Source organism: Nerophis lumbriciformis, linkage group LG14, assembly GCF_033978685.3.
Source record: "Nerophis lumbriciformis linkage group LG14, RoL_Nlum_v2.1, whole genome shotgun sequence".
NCBI lineage: Eukaryota > Metazoa > Chordata > Actinopteri > Syngnathiformes > Syngnathidae > Nerophis > Nerophis lumbriciformis.
In genome coordinates, this window is record NC_084561.2 from 32510768 (window position 1) to 32532033 (window position 21266).

A 21266-nucleotide genomic window follows, 5' to 3' on the forward strand; every position below is an offset into this window, starting at 1 on the left:
TTTGGTGAAAATGTTGCATAGATTATGTTTCACAGACTATCTTCAAGTCACTTTCTGACTTTCGCTTCAGGATGCACCGTTTTGTGGGCGGTCCAATTTACGTGGCTCACCTTCGACAGCGTCTTTTTTCCGTCATCTTTGTTGTAGCGGTGTAGCGTGCAAGGACGGCGGTGGAAGAAGTGTCAAAAGATGGAGCTAACTGTTTAAATCACATTCAGACTTGACTTAAATCAATAACCGAGCAGCATCTTCTCAATGTGGCTCAATAATGCAACATCAACGCCGGAAATGTGTCCCGTGAAAAAACGTTCCACTGGAACCCTCTAATAACTAAAGTTCCGTGGGTGAATTATGTAAACCCACTACAGTTTTTAGTGCTTTGATAGCTAGTCTACTGACAGATATAAGTAAGAACTTTACGGTACTTTATATTAGAAATGGCAACAGCGGAAGATGAATGTCACATAAGAAGGTAGAGAAAAAGAAGAAGTTTATGACAATGATGTCGTCACGGACTACAATGGCGTACGCACGCACATTTTCAGGACTTATGCAGATCCCAAATACACATCAGCAGGTACCAGAAGGTAAGAAAAGTTTTTCTTTTGCATAATATTGCGGAAAAAAACGGCAGGTAATATGTCTGCTCATAGGTGCCATTTTGCGGTCCTTATACATACACCATAATAATACTTGTATGTATGTTTAATGCGCTGACAATCCATCAAGTGGTGCGGCTTCAAAACTTACCGAAGTCATACTAAAAACACTTTGACAGATTTTTGAGCGCCGTGTGCAATGTTCCAGATTCTCAATGGAACATTTAAAGTTTTGGTGTTGTTTACTAGCGTCATATTGCAGTCTTCACGTATCTCTGGTCACACTTATCATTACACCTGTACCAAATAAAATTGCTTCGAGGTCAGTAAGCACAACCAGAATTATGCCGTACATTAGGTGCACCGGGTTATAAAGTGTACTGTCAATTTTTGAGAAAACTAAAGGATTTTAAGTTGCGCCTTATAATCCGAAAAATATGGTAACCTCCTCACTGGCTTGGAATATGGATGAAGATGTCATGATCATTCCTTTGTGGTCTAAAATAGGTTGTGTTATCCTCTCTTTCACCAGAGGACGTTTTGGACAGGTCCACAAGTGTGTTGAGAACTCATCTGGCCTGACATTGGCAGCCAAGATCATCCGTGCAAAGAGCCAGAAAGAAAAGGTGCAGTAAGAACCATTCGACGGTGACTTAATAACACAATACAAACCAAGGGATTAAAATGGTAAAGTCAGACTAATTTTCATCGTGGGCTACATAGAGGGCCGCTTCATGACATCAGTCAGTGCCTCCACGATTTTGCAATGTTAAGATCGAGGCAATCACGCAAATCAACCAATTCCCGCTAACTATGCACAGCCTTGAGACTTTGCCCAATTCCCCCTCACATATTGGCCAAACAAAATTGTCCCAGCAGCACTCAAACGTAACGCAACTGTCAAACCAATCAAATGTCTCCCTGTATCAGTGATTTTGCAGCAACTTTTACAAAATGCTGCAGCGAAATCAGACATTTTAGACCGCAGCATTCACAAAAAGCCCACATAATCCTTAAGGGACTGATGTCCTTTCATTTGATTATTATTATTGTGTACCAACAAAATGATGGAAAACTTGCTTTGGAATCAGAAGTCAAAGTGACGAGAAGATATCTTAGTTCTACTTGTGTAGAATTTGTTCTTGAAGAGGCCTTCAATGACGAAAAAAAAGCTTAGAATTGCTTGTTGTATCAAATAATATTGAGCTAAGAACTACATTTGCATGCATCATATTGTTTTCTGTCTGAATTTAAATACCGGTACATTTATTCCAAAAAAATTAAATGCCCTTTTGACGCACATTATTTCCATGTTTTCGCTGGGTGGTGTTGAGTTGGACACCTGTGTTATAAAGGGTGGTCACTTTACCTCTCGCTTTTGATTACCGTTCAAAAGAATATTAGATGTCTTCAAAACTACTTTTTATTTATATTTTCTATGCTGGTTGTCCATATGAGTCTCCTTACATTTGTTTCGGGCCCTTAAGGATTTGGTGAGGAATGAAATCCAGGTAATGAACCAGCTAAACCACTCCAACCTCATCCAACTGTATGCAGCCTTTGAGTCCCGCCATGACATCATCCTGGTCATGGAGTAGTAAGTGCAAATATATCGGAGTGTTGTGTATGGTGCAGCATGCAGTGAAATTAACTGTAAATATGCTTGCTCTCTGCATTTTAGTGTTGAAGGGGGAGAGTTGTTTGACCGCATCATTGATGAGAACTGTAACCTGACTGAATTTGACACAGTGCTGTTCATACGCCAGATCTGTGAGGGACTGCAGTACATGCACAAGATGTACATACTCCACCTCGACCTTAAGGTAAAGATCTAAAATAATTCCTTGTTTTTCCTGGATTTATATATTATGTAAATAAACATATTGGGACATTCATTCATTACATCAACCTTGAAAAAGAGCTGCTGAAGATGTCCTTATGCAACTTGCTGTATAATCTGGGGAACAGAGTTATGTATGAGTAGACTGGTCCATTTACCGTACCTCGTTGAGTTATGATGAAAATATGGTTGTCAAAGTACAAAACCCAAAACCAGTGAAGTTGGCACATTGTGTAAATCATAAATAAAAACAGAATGCAATGATTTGCAAATCCTTTTCAACCTATATTCAATTGAATACACTGCAAAGACAAGATACTTAACGTTCGAACTGGTAAACTTTGTTAGTTTTTGCAAATATTAGCTGATTTGGAATTGGATGCCTGCAACATGTTTCAAAAAAAGCTCGCCCGCAACATCACTTGCTGCCCAGGCTGATAGGCTGGTGCAGGGATGCACCGCCGGTTGGCGTTGCGACGCATCCAGTGTTGTGTTAGTTACTGAAAACTAGTTACAGTTACTAGTTACTTTATTTCAAAAGTAACTCAGTTACTAACTCAGTTACTTACACCAAAAAGTAATGTGTTACTGTGAAAAGTAACTATTTAGTTACTTCTATTTAATTTTTATTTTTATTAAAAAAAAAAAATTTAAAGCCCCCTTTAATTCCCTTTTAGCCTTCATTTCAGTACTGTTATTGCACTGGAGAATAATACAATCTGTTGATCAACTTGACATGCATTTGCATCACTGAACTCTGCTAAGCAATGTGGTCTACATACAACACACAAAGACAAAGATATGTTTCAAAGGGCCAATTTGTTTCAGACCAGAACAAATTGGCAAAACTATTTTAAATAGCTGCAACATAACATACATAAGTAACAAACAGCATAATAACAACGTAGCTGTAAACCAAGGAAGGCACACACTACATACACAAAGCCTAACCAGGCGTTTTTTTCTCTCAAGGAATTCTGAAATAAAATCATGTCTGAAGCCCAGAACACTACACATGTCCCCAGTTTTAGTTTATAGATAAGGAAAGATTGGCCTGGCCCACTAGGATCCCTCTTTATGTTTGTGAACTTTATAGTCTATACATTTAGAGTGATGTGATAATCAAACACTCTAGAAGTCTAGAATGAAAGAGAATATGAGAAAATTGACAAGAGTGTGTGTACCTTCAGTGATGAATGATGAGCAGAGGCAGAGTTTGGAGGGTTTTCTTTAGCTTGCTTTCCATTTTTATGTCCTCACTGTCCACTGTGTCCAGGTACGTGAACATGTTTTCCGTGCCATTTGCTGTTTGATGTCCGATATCAAGCTAATTAGCTGCCTGAAAGCCGGGGACTCCACTGTAGAAATAGCCTTCATGTCTTCTAGCACATACGTTGCAATGGCTCTATCAATGTTGTCCTGGCTAGCAGTCCCTCCGTTAAAATCCTTAGGTGAAAGTGGAGGTGAAGTGTGTCTCTCTTTACTAGCTTTGTCGTATCATGTAGTAATGGTAACTGAGTTACTGAATATAAAAAATAACGCTTTAGACTACTAGTTACCCCGGAAATAACGCGTTAGTCCCAACACTGGATGCATCCTTTCTGATGCCTTTAACACAACGCCACACGGGCAGATGTCTTGACGCTGCGGCAGCGCCTAAGGTGGGCTCAGGTTGAAACCACTGCCGCTTCGATTGCCTGCTGAGGAAACATAGGGGGTTGAAAACCCAGGGAGCACTCGAATGGGGACATAACTGTTGCCACACTGGTCATGGAGTTGAACGCGTACTCCACCCGGGGTATGTATTTGCTCCAGGATGTGGGCTGGCGGGAAGCCATACAGAGCAGCATGGTCTCCACACCCTGGTTGGACCTCTCAGCTTGCCCATTGCTTTGGGGGTGATAGCCAGAGGACAGACTGACCGTGACCCCGATCCCCTTGCAAACCCGGAAAATGAATTGGGAACCATGGTCAGACACTGTGTCCACAGGGATCCCATGGATCCTGACCACATGCTGGACGAGCAGGTCAGCAGTCTCGGCAGCGGAGAGAAGCTTAGGAAGGGGCATGAAGTGGGCTGCTTTGGTGAACCTGTCGATGAGAGTTAGAATAGTAGTGTTACCTTGTGAGGTGGGAAATCCGGTAATGAAGTCCAAGGCGATGTGGGACCACGGTCGACCGGGAATAGGGAGAGGACATAAGAGGCCTGCCGGAGGACTGTGGGCAGGCAGCCTTGTTGTGGGCGCAGGTGGCGCATGCGGCGACAAACTTGCGGGTATCAGCCTCCATGGACGGCCACCAGAAACGACATTGAATGAAAGAGAGTGTCCTATGGATTTCGGGATGACAGGTGAGGATGTTGGAGTGAGTCCAGTTCAGTACTTTGGATCAAAGTTGGCGAGGCAAAAACAGCTTGTTCGGTGGTCCGCCGTCGAGACCAGGGTCGGAGGGCAGGGCCGTCTTGACCAAGCATTCAATCTCCCACGTTACCATCCCTACGACACGGGCAGGGGAAAGGATGGTCTCTGCCGTAGGTCTTCTGGTGGGTTCTTCTGAGAACTGTCAGAAGAAGGCATCTACCTTGACGTTACAAGAGCCAGGTCTGAATAAGAGAGTGTAGTCAACTTGGCAAAAAAACTGCGGCAAGCGCTTTTGGTGGTCTTTGAGTCTTTTGGCTGTGCGAATGTAGATGAGGTTACGGTGATCAGTCAGGACCAGAAAGTAGTGTTTGGCCCTCTCCGGCCAGTGCCTCCACTCCACCAGCGCATCGTGGACGGCCAGCAGCTCTCTGTTCCCCACATCGTAATTCCGTTTGGCAGAGGTAAGGCGTCTGGAAAAAAAAGCACATGGGTGTAATACGTTATCCCGCCTGGAATGCTGGGACAGTACTGCCCCAATTCCGGAGTCTGAGGCATCCACCTCCACCGTGAAAGGGCTATCTGGCTCGGGGTGGACCAGCACTGGAGCGGAGCTAAAGCTCTCCTTGAGTCTATGAAAGGCATTGCTGGCCTCCTTGGTCCACTGAAAGGACAAGAGCGTGGAGGTTAGAGCATGGAGTGGTGCGGCGACCTTACTGAAGTCTTTGATAAACCAGCGGTAGAATCCTGCGAACCCAAGGAATCGCCTGAGTTCCGTACGAGTGGTGGGTTGGGGCCACTCCACAACTGCCTCCACCTTCTTGGGGTCAGCTCGGATGTGTCCCTTCTCGATGATGTAGCCGAGAAAGCTGACAGATGTGGAGTGAAATTCGCATTTCTCCACCTTCACGAACAGTCGGTTCTCAAGTAGGCGTTGTAGAACCAGGAGGATGTGCTGTTGGTGTTTCTGCAGGTTACGAGAAAATACAAGGATGTCATGAAGGTATACTACCACAAATTTGTCGAACAGGTCCTGCAGGACGTCGTTGACTAACGCCTAGAAGACAGCCGGGGCGTTAGTAAGTCCAAATGGCATGACCTTATACTCAAAGTGACCCTGGTGTGTGTTGAACGCTGTCTTCCATTAATTCGGACAAGATGGTAGGCATTACGGAGGTCGAGTTTGGTAAAAAATAGTGGCCGGTGCGAGGGGCTCGAAGGAAGAGCTCAGGAGGGGTAGAGGATACTTGTTCTTTACCGTGATGAAGTTTAGTTGCCGGTAGTCAATACAAGGTCGCAATGACCTATCCTTCTTGCTCACAAAGAAAAATCCCGCAGCTACTGTGGACTTGGAGTGATGATGGCCAGTTTTTTCGGGTAGGGAGCGGTTGAATAGCTTCGAGGGGAGGACAGCGTTGGGCACAAGCTCAATGGCACAATCATGGGGCCTGTGCGGGGTAAGGGAGAGTGTACGTTCCTTGCTGAACACAGCGGCGAGATCATGATAAACTGGGGGAATTCCAGCAAGATCCGTGGGGGTTGACAAGGGCTTTGGTCTACCCGAAAAAGGTACTGCTGCCTTTAGGCAGTTGGCATGGCAAGCCGTGCTCCAGGCCAAGATCTTCCCTGAGGTCCAGGAAATCTGGGGATCTTGCTGGCGCAGCCAAGAGCAGCCGAGAACTATGGGAGTGATAGGGGCGTCGAGAATCCAGAAACTGAGGATCTCCGTGTGATTCCCCGAGAGGGTTAGGGACACGGGTTCTGTGCGGTGGGTGATCAGTCCAAGGGGGTGTCCATCCAAGGCCTGAGCCGGCAAATAGATGTCCAGGGGAAGAAGGCCAATACCCGCCTGGCGAGCAAACTCCTTGTCAATGAAGCTTTCGTCAGCTCCCGAATCCAGGTATGCCCCCACCGTCAGACTCTTCGAGCTCCAGGACAGGGTTGCCGGGAAGAGAATGCCGGGGTCGTTGTGGGCCTGGGGAACAAAGGTGAGGCTCACTAGTATCCCCCTGACTAGTGAGCCTGGTCTTTTGGCCATGTTGGACATGCCTTGATAACATACCCCGCCAAAACGCAATAGAGGCAGAGGTGCTGCAGAAATCTCCTCTCCCTCTCCTCCGCTCCAAGGCGTGTCCTGAATAGCTGCATGAGTTTCTCCAGTCTTGCAGGTGCCGAGGAGAATTTGCGGGCCGACACTTGGGAGAAGATGAGGGATATACGTTAGTCCGTGTCTCCCAAACTTGAGGTCTCTCTCTCTCGCGGGCTATCTGTCTCCGCTCTGCCGCTCGTTCAATGAGCCTCTCGTCCATAAGTAAGGCCAGCTTGATGAGGTCCTGGTAGGAGGCTGGCCGGTCTCGTAAAAAGCCTCCTTTGACTTCCTCGCTGAGTCCACAGCGGTATGCGCTCAAGAGGGCCTTTTTGTCCCATCCACTGTCTGCTGCATGGATGCAGAACTGCAAGGTGTAGTCCGCGACCGAACGTGGGCCCTGCTGGATGGAGTGGAGGCGCGAGGCGGTGTCCCTCCCGTTCACAGGGTGATCAAAGCTGGCCCGAAACTCTGAGAAAAAAAAGGACTAGTCCGTGCCCAGACCGTGGTTGTGGTCGACCGCCGCTGTGTCCCATTGTGGCGCTCTTCCAGTCAAGAGAGAAAAAATTAAAGCTATCTTGTCCCCGTCAGACGTGCTGCGAGAGGGCTGGTGTTGGAACACCATGTCGCATTGGACCAAGAAGCCACGACAAAGTCCAAAATCCCCTTCAAAAGGCCTGGGGCTATCAATCTTCGGTTCGCGGAAGTGGGGGGAAATGCCAGGGGGTGGCGGCTGCGGAGGTGCCTCGAGCTTGTTCTCCAGTGAACAAAAACACTCTTGGTGCTGCTGGAGTACCTGCGACATTGGGGCTCGGGAAGAGAGCGTCAGTCTCGTTTTGTTACTGCCGTCTGGTTCTGTCATGGCCAGAACGTACTGTAACGGTACAATGGGAGAAGGAGATGGCACGGAGGCAGGGATGTCGTTAGCTGGCAGCGTCTATATTGAAATATGCAAATATATATAAAGTGTGTTTAAACCAAATGTATAAGGTGTGACTATGTGTAGTAGATATATAAGGAGTGTTACCAGGTGGTGTTAAAGGTACGGAAGTCCAGAACGGGCAAGGCAGGCTCGGAGGTCCAGGGACAGGCAGGAGGTCAGGAGCTGGAGCGAGGCGTCGTGGTCCAAAGGCAGGCGTGAGGTCGAGATCCAGGAAGGCAGCAGAGACTCCAGAAGGGATCCAGGGAGACGAGACACACAGCTCGAAACACAGCTCGGGTTGCTGGATGATGACACAAGACAAGACACAGTGAACTCGACACAGGGGAAACACAAAGAGTGAGGAAGCACATGGGCAAAGAAGCGAGAGACATGAGAGGCTTACTGTACAAGTACAAGTAGCTACGTTCTGGCACTGGAACGCAGGACGCGCTGGTTTATGAAGGCAGAATTCTCATCAGCGTCAGGTGTGTTGATTGCAGAGTGACTGCGGCCACGCATCTGGAGAGGGACGCCGGTGGGCGTTTCCCGAGGTGCGCTCCGCGGCAGGTGTATGAACCGTAACATTATGAAGCCTAAAATACCACAACGGAGACCCTGGACTGTTGAACAACTCAAGCTGTACATCAAGCAAGAATGGGAAAGAATTCCACCTAAAAAGCTTCAAAAATTGGTCTCCTCAGTTCCCAAACGTTTACTGAGTGTTGTTAAAAGGAAAGGCTATGTAACACAGTGGTAACAATGCCTCTGTGCCAACGTTTTTGCAACGTGTTGCTGCCATTAAATTCAAAGTTAATGATTATTTGCAAAAAAAATAAATATGTTTTTCAGTTCGAACATTAAGTATCTTGTCTCTGCAGTATATTCAATTGAATATAAGTTGAAAAGGATTTGCAAATCATTTTTATTCATGATTTACACAACGTGCCAACTTCACTGGTTTTGGGTTTTGTAATACAAATAGTTTTTACAGCTTTCAATGAAGAATCTTTACCACACGCCAATGCCAGAAAAAATAAAAAATCACTGTTGTCCATATTGTCCATTATTTTGAACATGTGACATATGTATCTTATCTTATTTTTTTGTTGTTTATATTTAGCCTGAGAACATCCTATGTGTCAGCAGGGCTACAAACAAGATAAAAATAATTGATTTTGGTCTTGCCAGGAGGTAATCGTTTCATATTGTCATTTATCTTTTAATATCATAAGTGCATTTAGTCAATGTATGACAAAGTGTCTTTAACAGGTACAGACCAAGAGAGAAGCTGAAGGTCAACTTTGGAACACCTGAATTTCTGGCACCTGAAGTCATCAACTATGAGTTTGTTTCATTCCCAACAGACATGTGGAGCCTTGGTGTCATCACTTATATGCTGTAAGTTTTAAGTGAACTGTTTTGCTACTCCTGATTTAAAACTGGATGTCCTGGGTGGGGGAACAAAGTAATGTATGCCCTTCTTGTTATTCAGCCTCCGTGATTGTGACTTTCTTTTGTATGTTCTCTCATTTTAGACTTAGTGGCTTGTCTCCTTTTTTGGGTGATGATGACAACGAGACTCTAAACAACATTCTGGCTTGTCAGTGGAACTTCGAGGAAGAGGAGTTTACTGATGTTTCTGATGAGGCTAAAGACTTCATCACTCGTTTGCTGGTAAAAAGCAAAAGCTGGAGGATGGGTGCTGCAGAGTCTCTCAGACACCCATGGCTGTCAGATCAGAGTTTGCACTACAAGTTGCATTTGAAGGTAACCGTTGGTTAGTCGAGCATTTAAGATGGCAGTAGCATTACAGCATCTAACACCATCAAAGTTTTTGCTGACACATTTAACACGAGATAGTAGTAGCAGTGTGTAATGCTATTTGAAACAAGAAAATATGTTGATGATGACTTTTCAGGAATGCACATTTTTTTCCATTCCAGAATAGCTCTTTGCTTAGCAGGTCAATATACAGTGCATCTGGAAAGTGTTCACAGTGTTTTACTTATCCCACAATTTGTTGTGTGACAGCCTAATTACAAAATCAAATATTTACATATTACCTCAAATTTCAACACACAACACGTGACAACATACAAAAGTTATATTTTAATTCTTGAAAATGCATTTAAAATTAAAGAAATAATAAATCAAATGGACATACATGTTTAGAGCCTTTGTTGATACTTTGTTGATCCAACTTTGGGAGCATGCACAGCCTTTTTGAATACAAAGCCATAGGTTTGGCACAACTACTCTATCATTGGGCAGTGTTGCCTCTCCACATATATGTTCAATGGGACTCAGGTCTGTGCTCTGGCTGGACCACTCAAGGACATTCACAGAGGTGTCCTGAAGACACTCTTATGATATCTTGGCTGTGTGAATGATGTTGAGCTCACCAAAAAAGATTCCCCTCCCTTGTTGTGCTGTTAGTTGTACTTCACAATATATAGTTGTGTTTTATGACGTATGTATTGTTAGTTATTGGTCATTATTCACCCACTGTATAGTTAGTAGTTAGTACCATATTTTCCGGACTGTAAGGCGCACTTAAAATACTTTGTTTTTCTCAAAAATCGACAGTACGCCTTATAACCCGGTGCTCCTAATGTTTGGAATAATTCTGGTTTTGCTTAACGACTTTAAAGCTATTTTATTTGGTACATGGTGAAACGATAAGTGTGACTAGCAGATGGCAGTCAAACATAAGAGATACGTGTAGACTGCAATATGACTCAAGTAAACATTACCAACATTTTATATGTTCCATTGAAAATATAGAACATTACACAAGGCGCTCAAAAATGTATCAAAATGTTTCAGTACGACTTTGGTAAGATATGAAGCCGCACCGCTTGATATTTGTACTGTGCTTCAACATACGAGTGTGTATAAGGTAAGACATATTATCTGGCGTTTTGTTTCGCAATACTATGCAAAAGGAAAGTTGATTACCTTCTTGTACCTGCTGATCTGTATTTGGGATCTGCATTTGTCCTGAAAAATTGTGCGTGTCCGCCTGTGTAGTCCGTGCTGACAGCGTAGTCAATAAGCTTCTTCTTTTTCTCTATCTTCTTGTTATGGGCCATTCTTCATCCGCTGTTGCCATTTGTAATATAAAGTAGTCTAAAGTTCTTACTTATATCTGCCATGAAAGTGCTAAAACATACCGGTGTAGTGAGTTTAAATTTTTCACCCAAGGAACTTTAGTTATTAGAGAGTTGACGGTTTTTCACGGGACACATTTCCGGCGGATGAGGAGATGTTGCTCCGTTATTGATTTAAATAAAGTCTGAATGTTATTAAAACAGCTAACTCCATCTTTTGACACTTCTTCCACCCCCGTCCTTGCACGCTACACCGCTACAACAAAGATGACGCGGAGAAGACACTGCCGAAAGGTGAGCCACGTAAATAAGACCGCCCACAAAACGGCATATCCTGAAGCGACTGTCAGAAAACGGCTTGAAGATGATCTGTAAAACATCATCTATGCAACATTTTGACCAAAGAACCACCATTACATGTTATGTAGACCACAAGAAGTGTTTTCAATTTAGAAAAAATAAAAATAATATGACTCCTTTAATGCACCCTATAATTCGGTGCGCCTTATATATGAAAACAGATCAAAAATAGAACATTCATCTGCAGTGCGCCTTATAATCCGGTGCGGCCTATGGTCTGGCAAATACGGTATGTGTTTTTACTTACCTTATGCAGTTAATGTTAAAGATCATAGTTTGTTTCAACCTGGCTAGTGTCAGACGTACGTGTTCGCAAATAAAAATGAATTATAGAAATTATCCATCCATCCATCCATCTTCTTCCGCTTATCCGAGGTCGGGTCGTGGGGGCAGCAGCCTAAGCAGGGAAGCCCAGACTTCCCTCTCCCCAGCCACTTCGTCCAGCTCTTCCCAGGGGATCCCGAGGCATTCCCAGTTCAGCTGGGAGACATAGTCTTCCCAACGTGTCCTGGGTCTTCCCCGTGGCCTCCTACCGGTCGGACGTGCCCTAAACATCTCCCAAGGGAGGCATTCGGGTGGCATCCTGACCAGATGCTCGAACCATCTCATCTGGCTCCTCTCAATCTGGAGGAGCAGCGGCTTTACTTTGAGCTCCTCACGATCCACTCTTCCCTCACTCGTGTACAAGGCTCCGAGGTACTTGAACTCCTCCACTTGGGGCAGGGTCTCCTCCCCAACCTGGAGATGGAACTCCAACCTTTTCCGGGCGAGAACCATGGACTCTGACTTGGAGGTGCTGATTCTCATCCCAATCGCTTCACACTCGGCTGCGAGCCGATCCAGTGAGAACTGAAGATCCCGGCCAGATGAAGCCATCAGGACCACATCATCTGCAAAAAGCCCTAAACATCTCCCAAGGGAGGCATTCGGGTGGCATCCTGACCAGATGCTCGAACCATCTCATCTGGCTCCTCTCAATGTGGAGGAGCAGCGGCTTTACTTTGAGCTCCTCACGATCCACTCTTCCCTCACTCGTGTACAAGGCTCCGAGGTACTTGAACTCCTCCACTTGGGGCAGGGTCTCCTCCCCAACCTGGAGATGGAACTTCAACCTTTTCCGGGCGAGAACCATGGACTCTGACTTGGAGGTGCTGATTCTCATCCCAATCGCTTCACACTCGGCTGCGAGCCGATCCAGTGAGAACTGAAGATCCTGGCCAGATGAAGCCATCAGGACCACATCATCTGCAAAAAGCAGAGACCTAATCTTGTAGCCACCAAACCGGATCCCCTCAACGCCCTGACTGCGCCTAGAAATTCTGTCCATAAAAGTTATGAACAGAATCGGTGACAAAGGGCATAAAAATTATTTTCTGATTTGCAAATGTTAAGTGGTTGGTTTCTCTTGTTTAACCAGTGGTTCTCAAATAGCTTGTTAGGACCCTGTGGAGGGTCAGAAAGATTTCCATAATATTTGTCACACACTGTACAGTCAAGTATTCATGTTAGAACAATACACTAGCTCGGTGGCAGCAGTGCTCAATCTAATCAACACATCTACAGAATTAACGGAGACGAATAGATAGATACGTTTTTGGAAAGGATGCAAAGAAAAAATGAGTCCTCAGCGGCATACAGTATACAAAGAATGTAACTCAAATACATATTATCAAGCTCTCAATTGTAATTGAATATCTGCTGTCGGTAGGGATGGGAATTGATAAGATTTTTCCGGTTAGAATTTCATTTTCAATTCTACTTAACGATTCGGTACTTTATCGGTTCTCTTATCGATTTTTATTTGGTAAAAAAAAGACAACAATATGATGAATTAGCATCAATTCCGTTTAGTTTAGACCTAACATGACCTTACAAGGCCAAAAGTGAGGCACATAGAATAGAAAAAACTTAAAAATCTATATATTTTTTAATTCTGTAGAATTTAACAAAATAAAACATGTGGAAATTACACAAGAATGAAACATTTCGTTAAAAAAATGTTTTACTTTTAAGAATGTTTGTCATCTACCTAAAAAAATATACCGTGAAAAATACTGTGCAAAGGTTTGTTTGGATTTTAAAAGGTGAAACTAATGCAATGGCATGGGCTAATGGCATGCAACATGAGATATTTTGAACCTTTTTTGATATAATGTTGATGTCTATTGCTTAAAGCTTATTAAAACTTTAAATTGAAAATCTCAGAAAATGTGGTGTTTTAAAAAAACAAAAAACTGTAAGCTATGATCATCAAAGTTGTATTAAATAGAGGCTTGACATGTGTCACTTTGCATGGTATGAGTTTCTATAACATATTACCGTATTTTCCGGACCATATGGCCCACCAGATTATAAGGCGCACTGCCGATGAGCGGGTCTAGTCAGGTCTGTTTTCATACAAAAGGCGCACCGGATTTTAGGGCCTGGTCACGGAGACGATGACGCTGGCGATGAGGAAGGTGGCGGCGCCGTGGAAAGGCCCGCCGGAGACCAGGAAGGAAGCAGCCGTGGAGCAGGTACAGGGACTGGAGCTTGCCTCGGCATAGGTACAGGGACTGGAGCTTGCTTCGGCACAGGTACAGGGACTGGAGCTCGCTTCGGCGCAGGTACAGGAACTGGAGCTCGCTTCGGCGCAGGTATAGGAACTGGAGCTCGCTTCGGCGCAGGTACAGGGACTGGAGCTCGCTTCGGCGCAGGTAAAGGAACTGGAGCTCGCCTTGGGGCAGGTACAGGAACTGAATCTTGCCTCGGCGCAGGTACAGGAACTGATACTCGCCGAGGTGCAGGAACAGGAACTGGTGCTTGTCGAGGTGCAGGAACAGGAACTCATGCTTGCCGAGGTGCAGCGACTGGTGCTTGCCAAGGTGCAGCGACTGGTGCTTGCCGAGGTGCAGGTGTAGCGACTGGTGCTAGCCGAGGAGCAGGTGTAGCGACTGATGCTAGCCGAGGAGCAGGTACAGCTACAGGTGCTACCGAGGTGCAGCGACAGGTGCTAGCCTTGGAGCAGCGACAAGTGCTAGCCTTGGAGCAGTGACAGGTGCTAGCCTTGGAGCAGCGACTGGTGCTAGCCTTGGCGCAGCGACTGGTGCTAGCCTTGGAGCAGCAGGTTCAGGTGGCGGAGAGGATGGCGTCTTCAGGCCCACCTGGGCTGAGGTTAGCCGTGACAATGACGGAGGTGGTCTAGCTGGTGGTAGCGGTTTGGCACACCAAAGGACTGGTGGTGGTGGACGGGCCGGAGGTTGCTGACTGGCTGGGCGCAGCTGTGCCACCTCACTAACACAGCTCCCGGCACTAGCCCCCCTCAAGAAGCGGACACCAGACGTGCTTCTTGCGGTCTGGAACCGTTTTTAGGGGTGGGTGGGGAGAGGTCAGGAGGGGGGTAGAGTCCTCCCCTTTAGATTGTCCAAAATGTTTCTTTCCACCCACCACCTGAGATTGTGTGGGAGGACAAAAGGGAAAGGTCTGTGACGTGGGCGGGGCTTCAGTCTTAGGGGGTGGTTGACAGAGGGAAACAGAAGGCAGAAAAAGAAAATCCTGGTCTGCGACGTCATCAGAAGTGGGTGGAGTGACATTATTGTTACCGGAGTCCATCTGGCTCATAGCCCAGTCAGTAAAGTGTTTGGCAAAATAATGAATTGGATTACCAAACCTCAGAGGGGAAGACTGGGCAGCTTGTGGCGTGCTGCGTACCGGAGGAGGAGATTGCGGGAGTGACGCGTTCTGACGGCGAGGAGAAACCTTCCTTTGCGGCTTCCGTCTTCGCCGGCGCGTCTGGTACTGCGGCGTAGCGGCGATGTCCTCAGGCCAAACGGAGTTGATAGGGATCAACGTGCCATTAGGACCCCACATCAGGTCCTGGCGTTCCATGAGGGAATGGCGGAGAGTCTCCGCCTCCATCGCCTTCAATACCACCTACGTACGTTTTTCGCCCACATCCTCGATGTCCGTTGCGGGGAAACTGTATGCTGGCTTCTTTCTGTTACGGCGGGAGGGTCGCAGCTTACTGCAGGATTCGCTCCCCCCGTGATGCAAACGGACCATTCCGGACAGGACGTGCAGGTAGAAACATGATTTATTCTCGAAAATCAAAGAAGTACAAAAACAGAAAACAAGCCGAAGGGACAACGTGCTGATCGCACTCGAAGCTAAGGCTACCACTTAGCATAGACTAGAGCAGTGGTTCTTAACCTTGTTGGAGGTACCAAACCCCACCAGTTTCATATGCGCATTCACCAAACCCTTCTTTAGTGAAAAATAAAATGTATTTTTTTCTTTCGAATCCAAGACAAATTTATATGTTTTTTTTACTGGTGCAGAAAATGAACCGTGCATGAACATGACCTTGTTCAAAGGCATGAACTCACAACAAATTATACACCTGCAAATCAGTGTGACTTCTGCTGTTGCCTTTGAGAGACCAGTTTAGATATGCGTGGCTTCACCTTGGCAAGTGCCACTCTCATGTCATTTTCACAGCAAAGTTTTCTTCCTTTTTATGTCCAGCACCCTCGAAAAAGATTGCTCGCAAAGACTGGGGGTATCCATAATTTGCGGATAGGGAGAAGTTTTTATTTACACGATGAGTCGGGTGTGTCTTGACCTCCGCGGTGGAGCCCTGAGGCCAACTCACCGAACCTCTGGGGTTCGGTCGAACCCAGGTTAAAAACCACTGGACTAGAGACAAGCAATACTCATGTAACAGGTGCATGTAGCAAACAAAGAAGCCAGGCCGACTAATCGGCAAAGGCACGCATAAATAATGCCTCTGATTAGTGCTCGGGAAACAGGTGAGCGTCCCGAACACCAATCAGAGACTGGTGGAAATAATAAGCAACCATGGTAACTAAAAACAAACTCAAGGGTGCACAAAAACAGGAACTGAGGGAGTCCAAAATTAACAGAAAATAACTAAACATGATCCGGGCCACGGATCATAACAGCCGCATCTTGCAAACGTTTTTTATCATCATTAAAATAAAATAAAAATAATAATAATTCGCCACCTACACCCTGTGACAGAATAATCCAGCACCACACGAACCTCGCGGAGATTTCTATGGCGGAGAGGCTTGACAATGCTATAAAATTGATGGCCGAATCGAGAAAATGCTTTGCCTCGTTTTGTAATCCCTCCCACCCATCTCTGTCCTGTGTTGGCTTCTCGGGGGACGTCTGGGATCCGTTCCTTGAAGGGGGGAGGGGCTATGGGTGGCTACTTCTCGCCCCAGTGGGTCTGCAACAGACGGCGCCATCCACTTCGGTGGGCCAGCAGACGCCACCATGCACTCCGGTGGGCCAGCAGCAGAGGGCACCACCATACACTCCGGTGGGCCAGCAGCAGAGGACGCCACCATGCACTCCAGTGGGCCAGCAGCAGAGGGCGCCACCATGCACTCCGGTGGGCCAGCAGCAGAGGGTGCCACCATGCACTCCGGTGGACCAGCAGCAGGGGGCGCCACCATGCACTCGGGTGGGCCAGCAGCAGGGGGCGCCACCATCCTCTCCGGTGGGCCAGTAGCAGGGGCCGCCACCATCCTCTCTGGTGGATCAGTAGGGGTCACCACCATCCTCTCCGGGGGACCAGCAGGGGTCGCCACCATCCTCTCCGGTGGACCAGCAAGGGTCGCCACCATCCTCTCCGGTGGACCAGCAGGGGTCCCCACCATCCTCTCCGGTGGACCAGCAGAGGGCGCCACCATACTCTTGTCGGCCACGGATCTGGTCGTTTCACGGGCGACCGCCTCATCAATTGCGGCGGCGTTCAACTCGCTGTCGCCATCTGACTCTTTCCCGCTGGTTACGGGGACACCTGGTCTGGCGGCCCACGGCCTTGTCCGCCCTCCACCCTCCCGTGACTTTGGATTGTATTTTTTGGGGGGTGGGGAGTTGCTAGAATGTCTGGTATCCGTGATCGGAAGGGGGGCTACTGTCAGGCTTGTCCCTGACAGTTTGGTCATGTTTTAGTTTTTCCTCTGTGTCTGTCTTTATTTCCTGTTAGCGCTCTCATTTTGTCTTTATTTCCTGCTTGTATCCCTGAGTGTTTTTTCCCCTCAGCTGTGGCTGATTGGCACCGGGCCACACTTGGTGTCAATCAGCCAGCTGCTATTTAGATCTGCGTTGTCCTCCAGTCAGGGCTGGATTATCGTCGCTACTACATGTCGTTAATACTTGTCGTTGTAGCTGTGTCTACTTCTGTTCACTCTGCTCATGTCAAAGTTCCTTCGTGTCACAGTAAGTGTTTTTGTTTCTTGTCCACAGTTAGCCTTTGTGCTAGTTTTTGTTCCTAGCCAAGATTGTTCTCCGCCTGGTGCGTGCCTTTTGTTTGTACCCTTTTGTTTGCACCCTTTTGTTTGTTCTTGTTTTAGTGTTAAATTAAATCATGTTTTCCTGCTCAACGCCTGCCGCCATCTCTGCATCTTGGGTTTTGCCACCTACACCCTGTGACAGTAAGTAGGACACAGGTCTGTAATTATTAAAGATGAAAACCAATCAGAGAGCCTCATGTATTAAGCTTGCGTACGCACAAAAATCTGGTGTGTGCTGTTTTCCGGCAAAGATGAGATGCATCAAGAGTAAAATGTATGTGAAATGTTGCCTCATGCCAACTTTATGCTTCACGTATGCACATTTCTACAGGCCGTGGATATTTTGGCGACGCACAGAGGAAGTTGTACGCTTTTTGCCAATATTTGATTTTAAAACGTTTGAGGCAAGGACCGAAAATTTACTTTTTGGCCAATGCATTTAGTGCTTCATATTCACATTAATATGAGTGATGATGTCTATTAATTATCTCAGCGATCATTTTGGCATCTATTACTGTCACAGTGTGTTTCTGTGCTTGGCCAGTTGGGTAGACAGCAGCCGCGTACGACTGCTACCCCAAATAGCTCTCCTGTTTTGTAATAATAAATTAAGTAATCAAACATGAGTCAAAGTCTTCGGGGGGCACTGCTGGATGGGACTGGTTATATTTAAAATAAGAGTACACATCCAGGTCAACAACAGAGGACAGGACATGACTTATTACAGGTCCAGGGTGTGTCCTGTATTTGGAGTCGGCTGCTTAAAATACAAACAATTTAAACAGTTTAAAAACTCTCTGGATATTGAATCCGAGGAGTCATCAACATGTAAATTAAAATCACCAATTGTTAAAATTCTGCTGTAGGCGGTATGAATGAGTGATAAAAGTTCAGAGAATCCCATGATCAAAGAGCTTGAGAACTGGTCTATGAACAGTTAAACAGAAAATGGAAGGGCTGCTAATTCAAAGGTGTGGTGCTCAAATTATATGTAAATGTCAAAAGACACTCCATTTGAGATCCAATTCCAGTGACATGTGTATAGTGCTCGGAGGTGGAAATGGATTTGTAGGGATCTGGGGGACATCAATCAGTGATGTCAGAGATAAGAGATTGGCAAACTGCACGCCAAATGCACGACAGCTGTGAATACTTCCCGGGTGCACAGTATATAAACTGGTCAAGACTTTTTATTTTAATGATGCTGGTGCGTCTTTTAGTTAAATTCCTTCGCCATATTAGTATATTTTTTGCTTTTTGTTCCTGTGACTTTGGACCAGCCCGGTCTTCATCCACTCATGCAGAACAGTGACTCAACTTACTGCAGAGGACCCATGAAAGAAGTTTATTGCATATTAGACTGATAAATTATAGTTTAATTTTAGGAAAAACATTTAGAACTCAGTTGTGTTACTAACATTACTACTATTCACGTATACTCTTTTTTCCAGTGCTTTCAATCATGTAACCTTTTCTCAATTTAGAAAAACAAGTGTCAGGCCAGACATGCACCCTCTGTAGAGTGCTAGACAGGTGAGATATTTTAATGGTTTTAGCCACAGAAACTGACTATTTCTGTTTATTTGTTCATTACCCACCAATGTGTCTTTTCCCTTTCAGAAACATTGTCAGCATGGCTATTGACAATGTAGGGCCCTGATGCCCAACACTGGACCAATGCTGCTCTACCTGTATGGCTACTAGATATCAACTGTACTCACTGCCTAGCATCCCCACATAGACTTGAAATAGCTGCTCTTATCTCTGATTTGTAGCAGGGTTTTTGCTCTTATCTCTGATTTGTAGCAGGGTTTTTACGAACACAGAACAAAAGAAATGTTGTCGTTTTATATTCTTAGTTGTAATACAAACAATGTAAATATTGTCCGAAAAAGTCTCCAACTGTTTAGTACCGTCAAAGAAAAAATATATATAAACATTTATATATTTGTGTTTTACTTTGACGTCACTTAAGGTCAATGTTGGACGTTTTTAATCACTACTAGCAGGTGCAAGTATGAAAAAGAATTAACAAACTTTCTCAGTGGGAATGCTGAAAAAACTTCACACACGAATACTAAGGTTAACGGGAGACAAGAAAGCAACCAAGGTCTGCCAGAGGTCTGTGGGAATGTGAGCCAGTCCGTGGGCTCCAAACGTTTGGAGACCACTGCAGAATATGGTTCTTCAAACTGAAGCTGTCCCAGCTACAATTTGTGTTAATTGTGACATGCTTAAGCAGCTGCTGAGATATTACATTACCGTACATTGTAACTATCAATTGAAAATTACTTCAAAGACAAAACATAAAAGTCAGGAGGATCGCTGAACAATTGAATCCTGAGTCCTCTCTAAGCAATGACAGCGTCTATCATTTTACTTGATCATTGGTGAGTCATATTTTATAGTTTACTGATTTCTTGCATGCATGACACATTTTACCTTCTAGTGTCTTAAGTGGTTCTCAAACATTTTTCAACAAGTACCACCTAGGAAAAGACTTGGCTGTCCATGTATCACCACATTGACCAACATTCAAATATCGTAGTACGGCTAAGTATTTATGAAAAACAACGCAGAGGTTTTATTTAACAAGCATATTTAAAGGCCTACTGAAATGCGATTTTCTTATTTAAACGGGGATAGCAGGTCCATTCTATGTGTCATACTTGATCATTTTGCGATATTGCCATATTTTTGCTGAAAGGATTTGGTAGAGAACATCGACGATAAAATTTGCAACTTTTGGTCGCTGATAAAAAAGCCTTGCCTGTACCGGAAGTAGCAGACGAGTAGCGTGACGTCACAAGTTGTGGAGCTCCTCACATCTGCACATTGTTTACAATCATGGCCACCAGCAGCGAGAGCGATTTGGACCGAGAAAGCGACGATTTCCCCATTAATTTGAGCGGGGATGAAAGATTCGTGGATGAGGAAAGTGAGAGTGAAGGACTAGAGGGCAGTGGGAGCGATTCAGATAGGGAAGATGCTGTGAGAAGCGGGTGGGACCTGATAGTCAGCTGGGAATGACTAAAACAGTAAATAAACACAAGACATATACATACTCTATTAGCCACAACACAACCAGGCTTATGTTTAATATGCCACAAATTAATACCGCATAACTAACACCTCCCCCCTCCCGTCCATATAACCCGCCAATACAATTCAAACACCTGCACAACACACTCAATCCCACAGCCCAAAGTTACGTACGTGACATGCACATAGCGGCACGCACGTACAGCCAAGCGATCAAATGTTTGGAAGCCACAGCTGCATGCGTACTCACGGTCCCGTGTCTGCGTATCCAACTCAAAGTCCTCCTGGTAAGAGTCTCTGTTGTCCCAGTTCTCCACAGGCCAATGGTAAAGCTTGACTGTCATCTTTCGGGAATGTAAACAATGAAACACCGGCTGTGTTATCCGGCAAAACAGTCAGGGGGTGCATTCTACGGCGGGGGTGCGTTATCCAGCACAACACCTGCCGCAATACACCGCTTCCCACCTACAGCTTTCTTCTTTGCTGTCTCCATTGTTCATTGAACAAATTGCAAAAGATTCACCAACACAGATGTCCAGAATACCGTGGAATTTTGCGATGAAAACAAACGACTTAATAGCTGGCCACCATGCTGTCCCAAAATATCCGCTACAAACCGTGACGTCACGTGCTGACGTCATCATA

At 45.6% G+C, this 21266-nt stretch overlaps 1 protein-coding gene across 1 annotated transcript in view; it reads left to right on the top strand.

Annotated features, from left to right (window-relative positions):
- The window catches only part of mylk4b (myosin light chain kinase family, member 4b), a 121509-nt gene extending 102033 nt beyond the window's left edge, over nucleotides 1-19476 (top strand). The window contains exons 8-15 of the mRNA XM_061975610.1: nucleotides 1132-1225; nucleotides 2087-2196; nucleotides 2281-2422; nucleotides 8925-8995; nucleotides 9074-9202; nucleotides 9340-9571; nucleotides 19064-19112; nucleotides 19200-19476. Of these exons, the coding sequence (XP_061831594.1) occupies nucleotides 1132-1225; nucleotides 2087-2196; nucleotides 2281-2422; nucleotides 8925-8995; nucleotides 9074-9202; nucleotides 9340-9571; nucleotides 19064-19108 (823 nt within the window). The 3' untranslated portion in view covers nucleotides 19109-19112; nucleotides 19200-19476. The remainder of the gene's footprint in view (nucleotides 1-1131; nucleotides 1226-2086; nucleotides 2197-2280; nucleotides 2423-8924; nucleotides 8996-9073; nucleotides 9203-9339; nucleotides 9572-19063; nucleotides 19113-19199) is intronic.
- Nucleotides 19477-21266: the final 1790 nt, after the last annotated feature.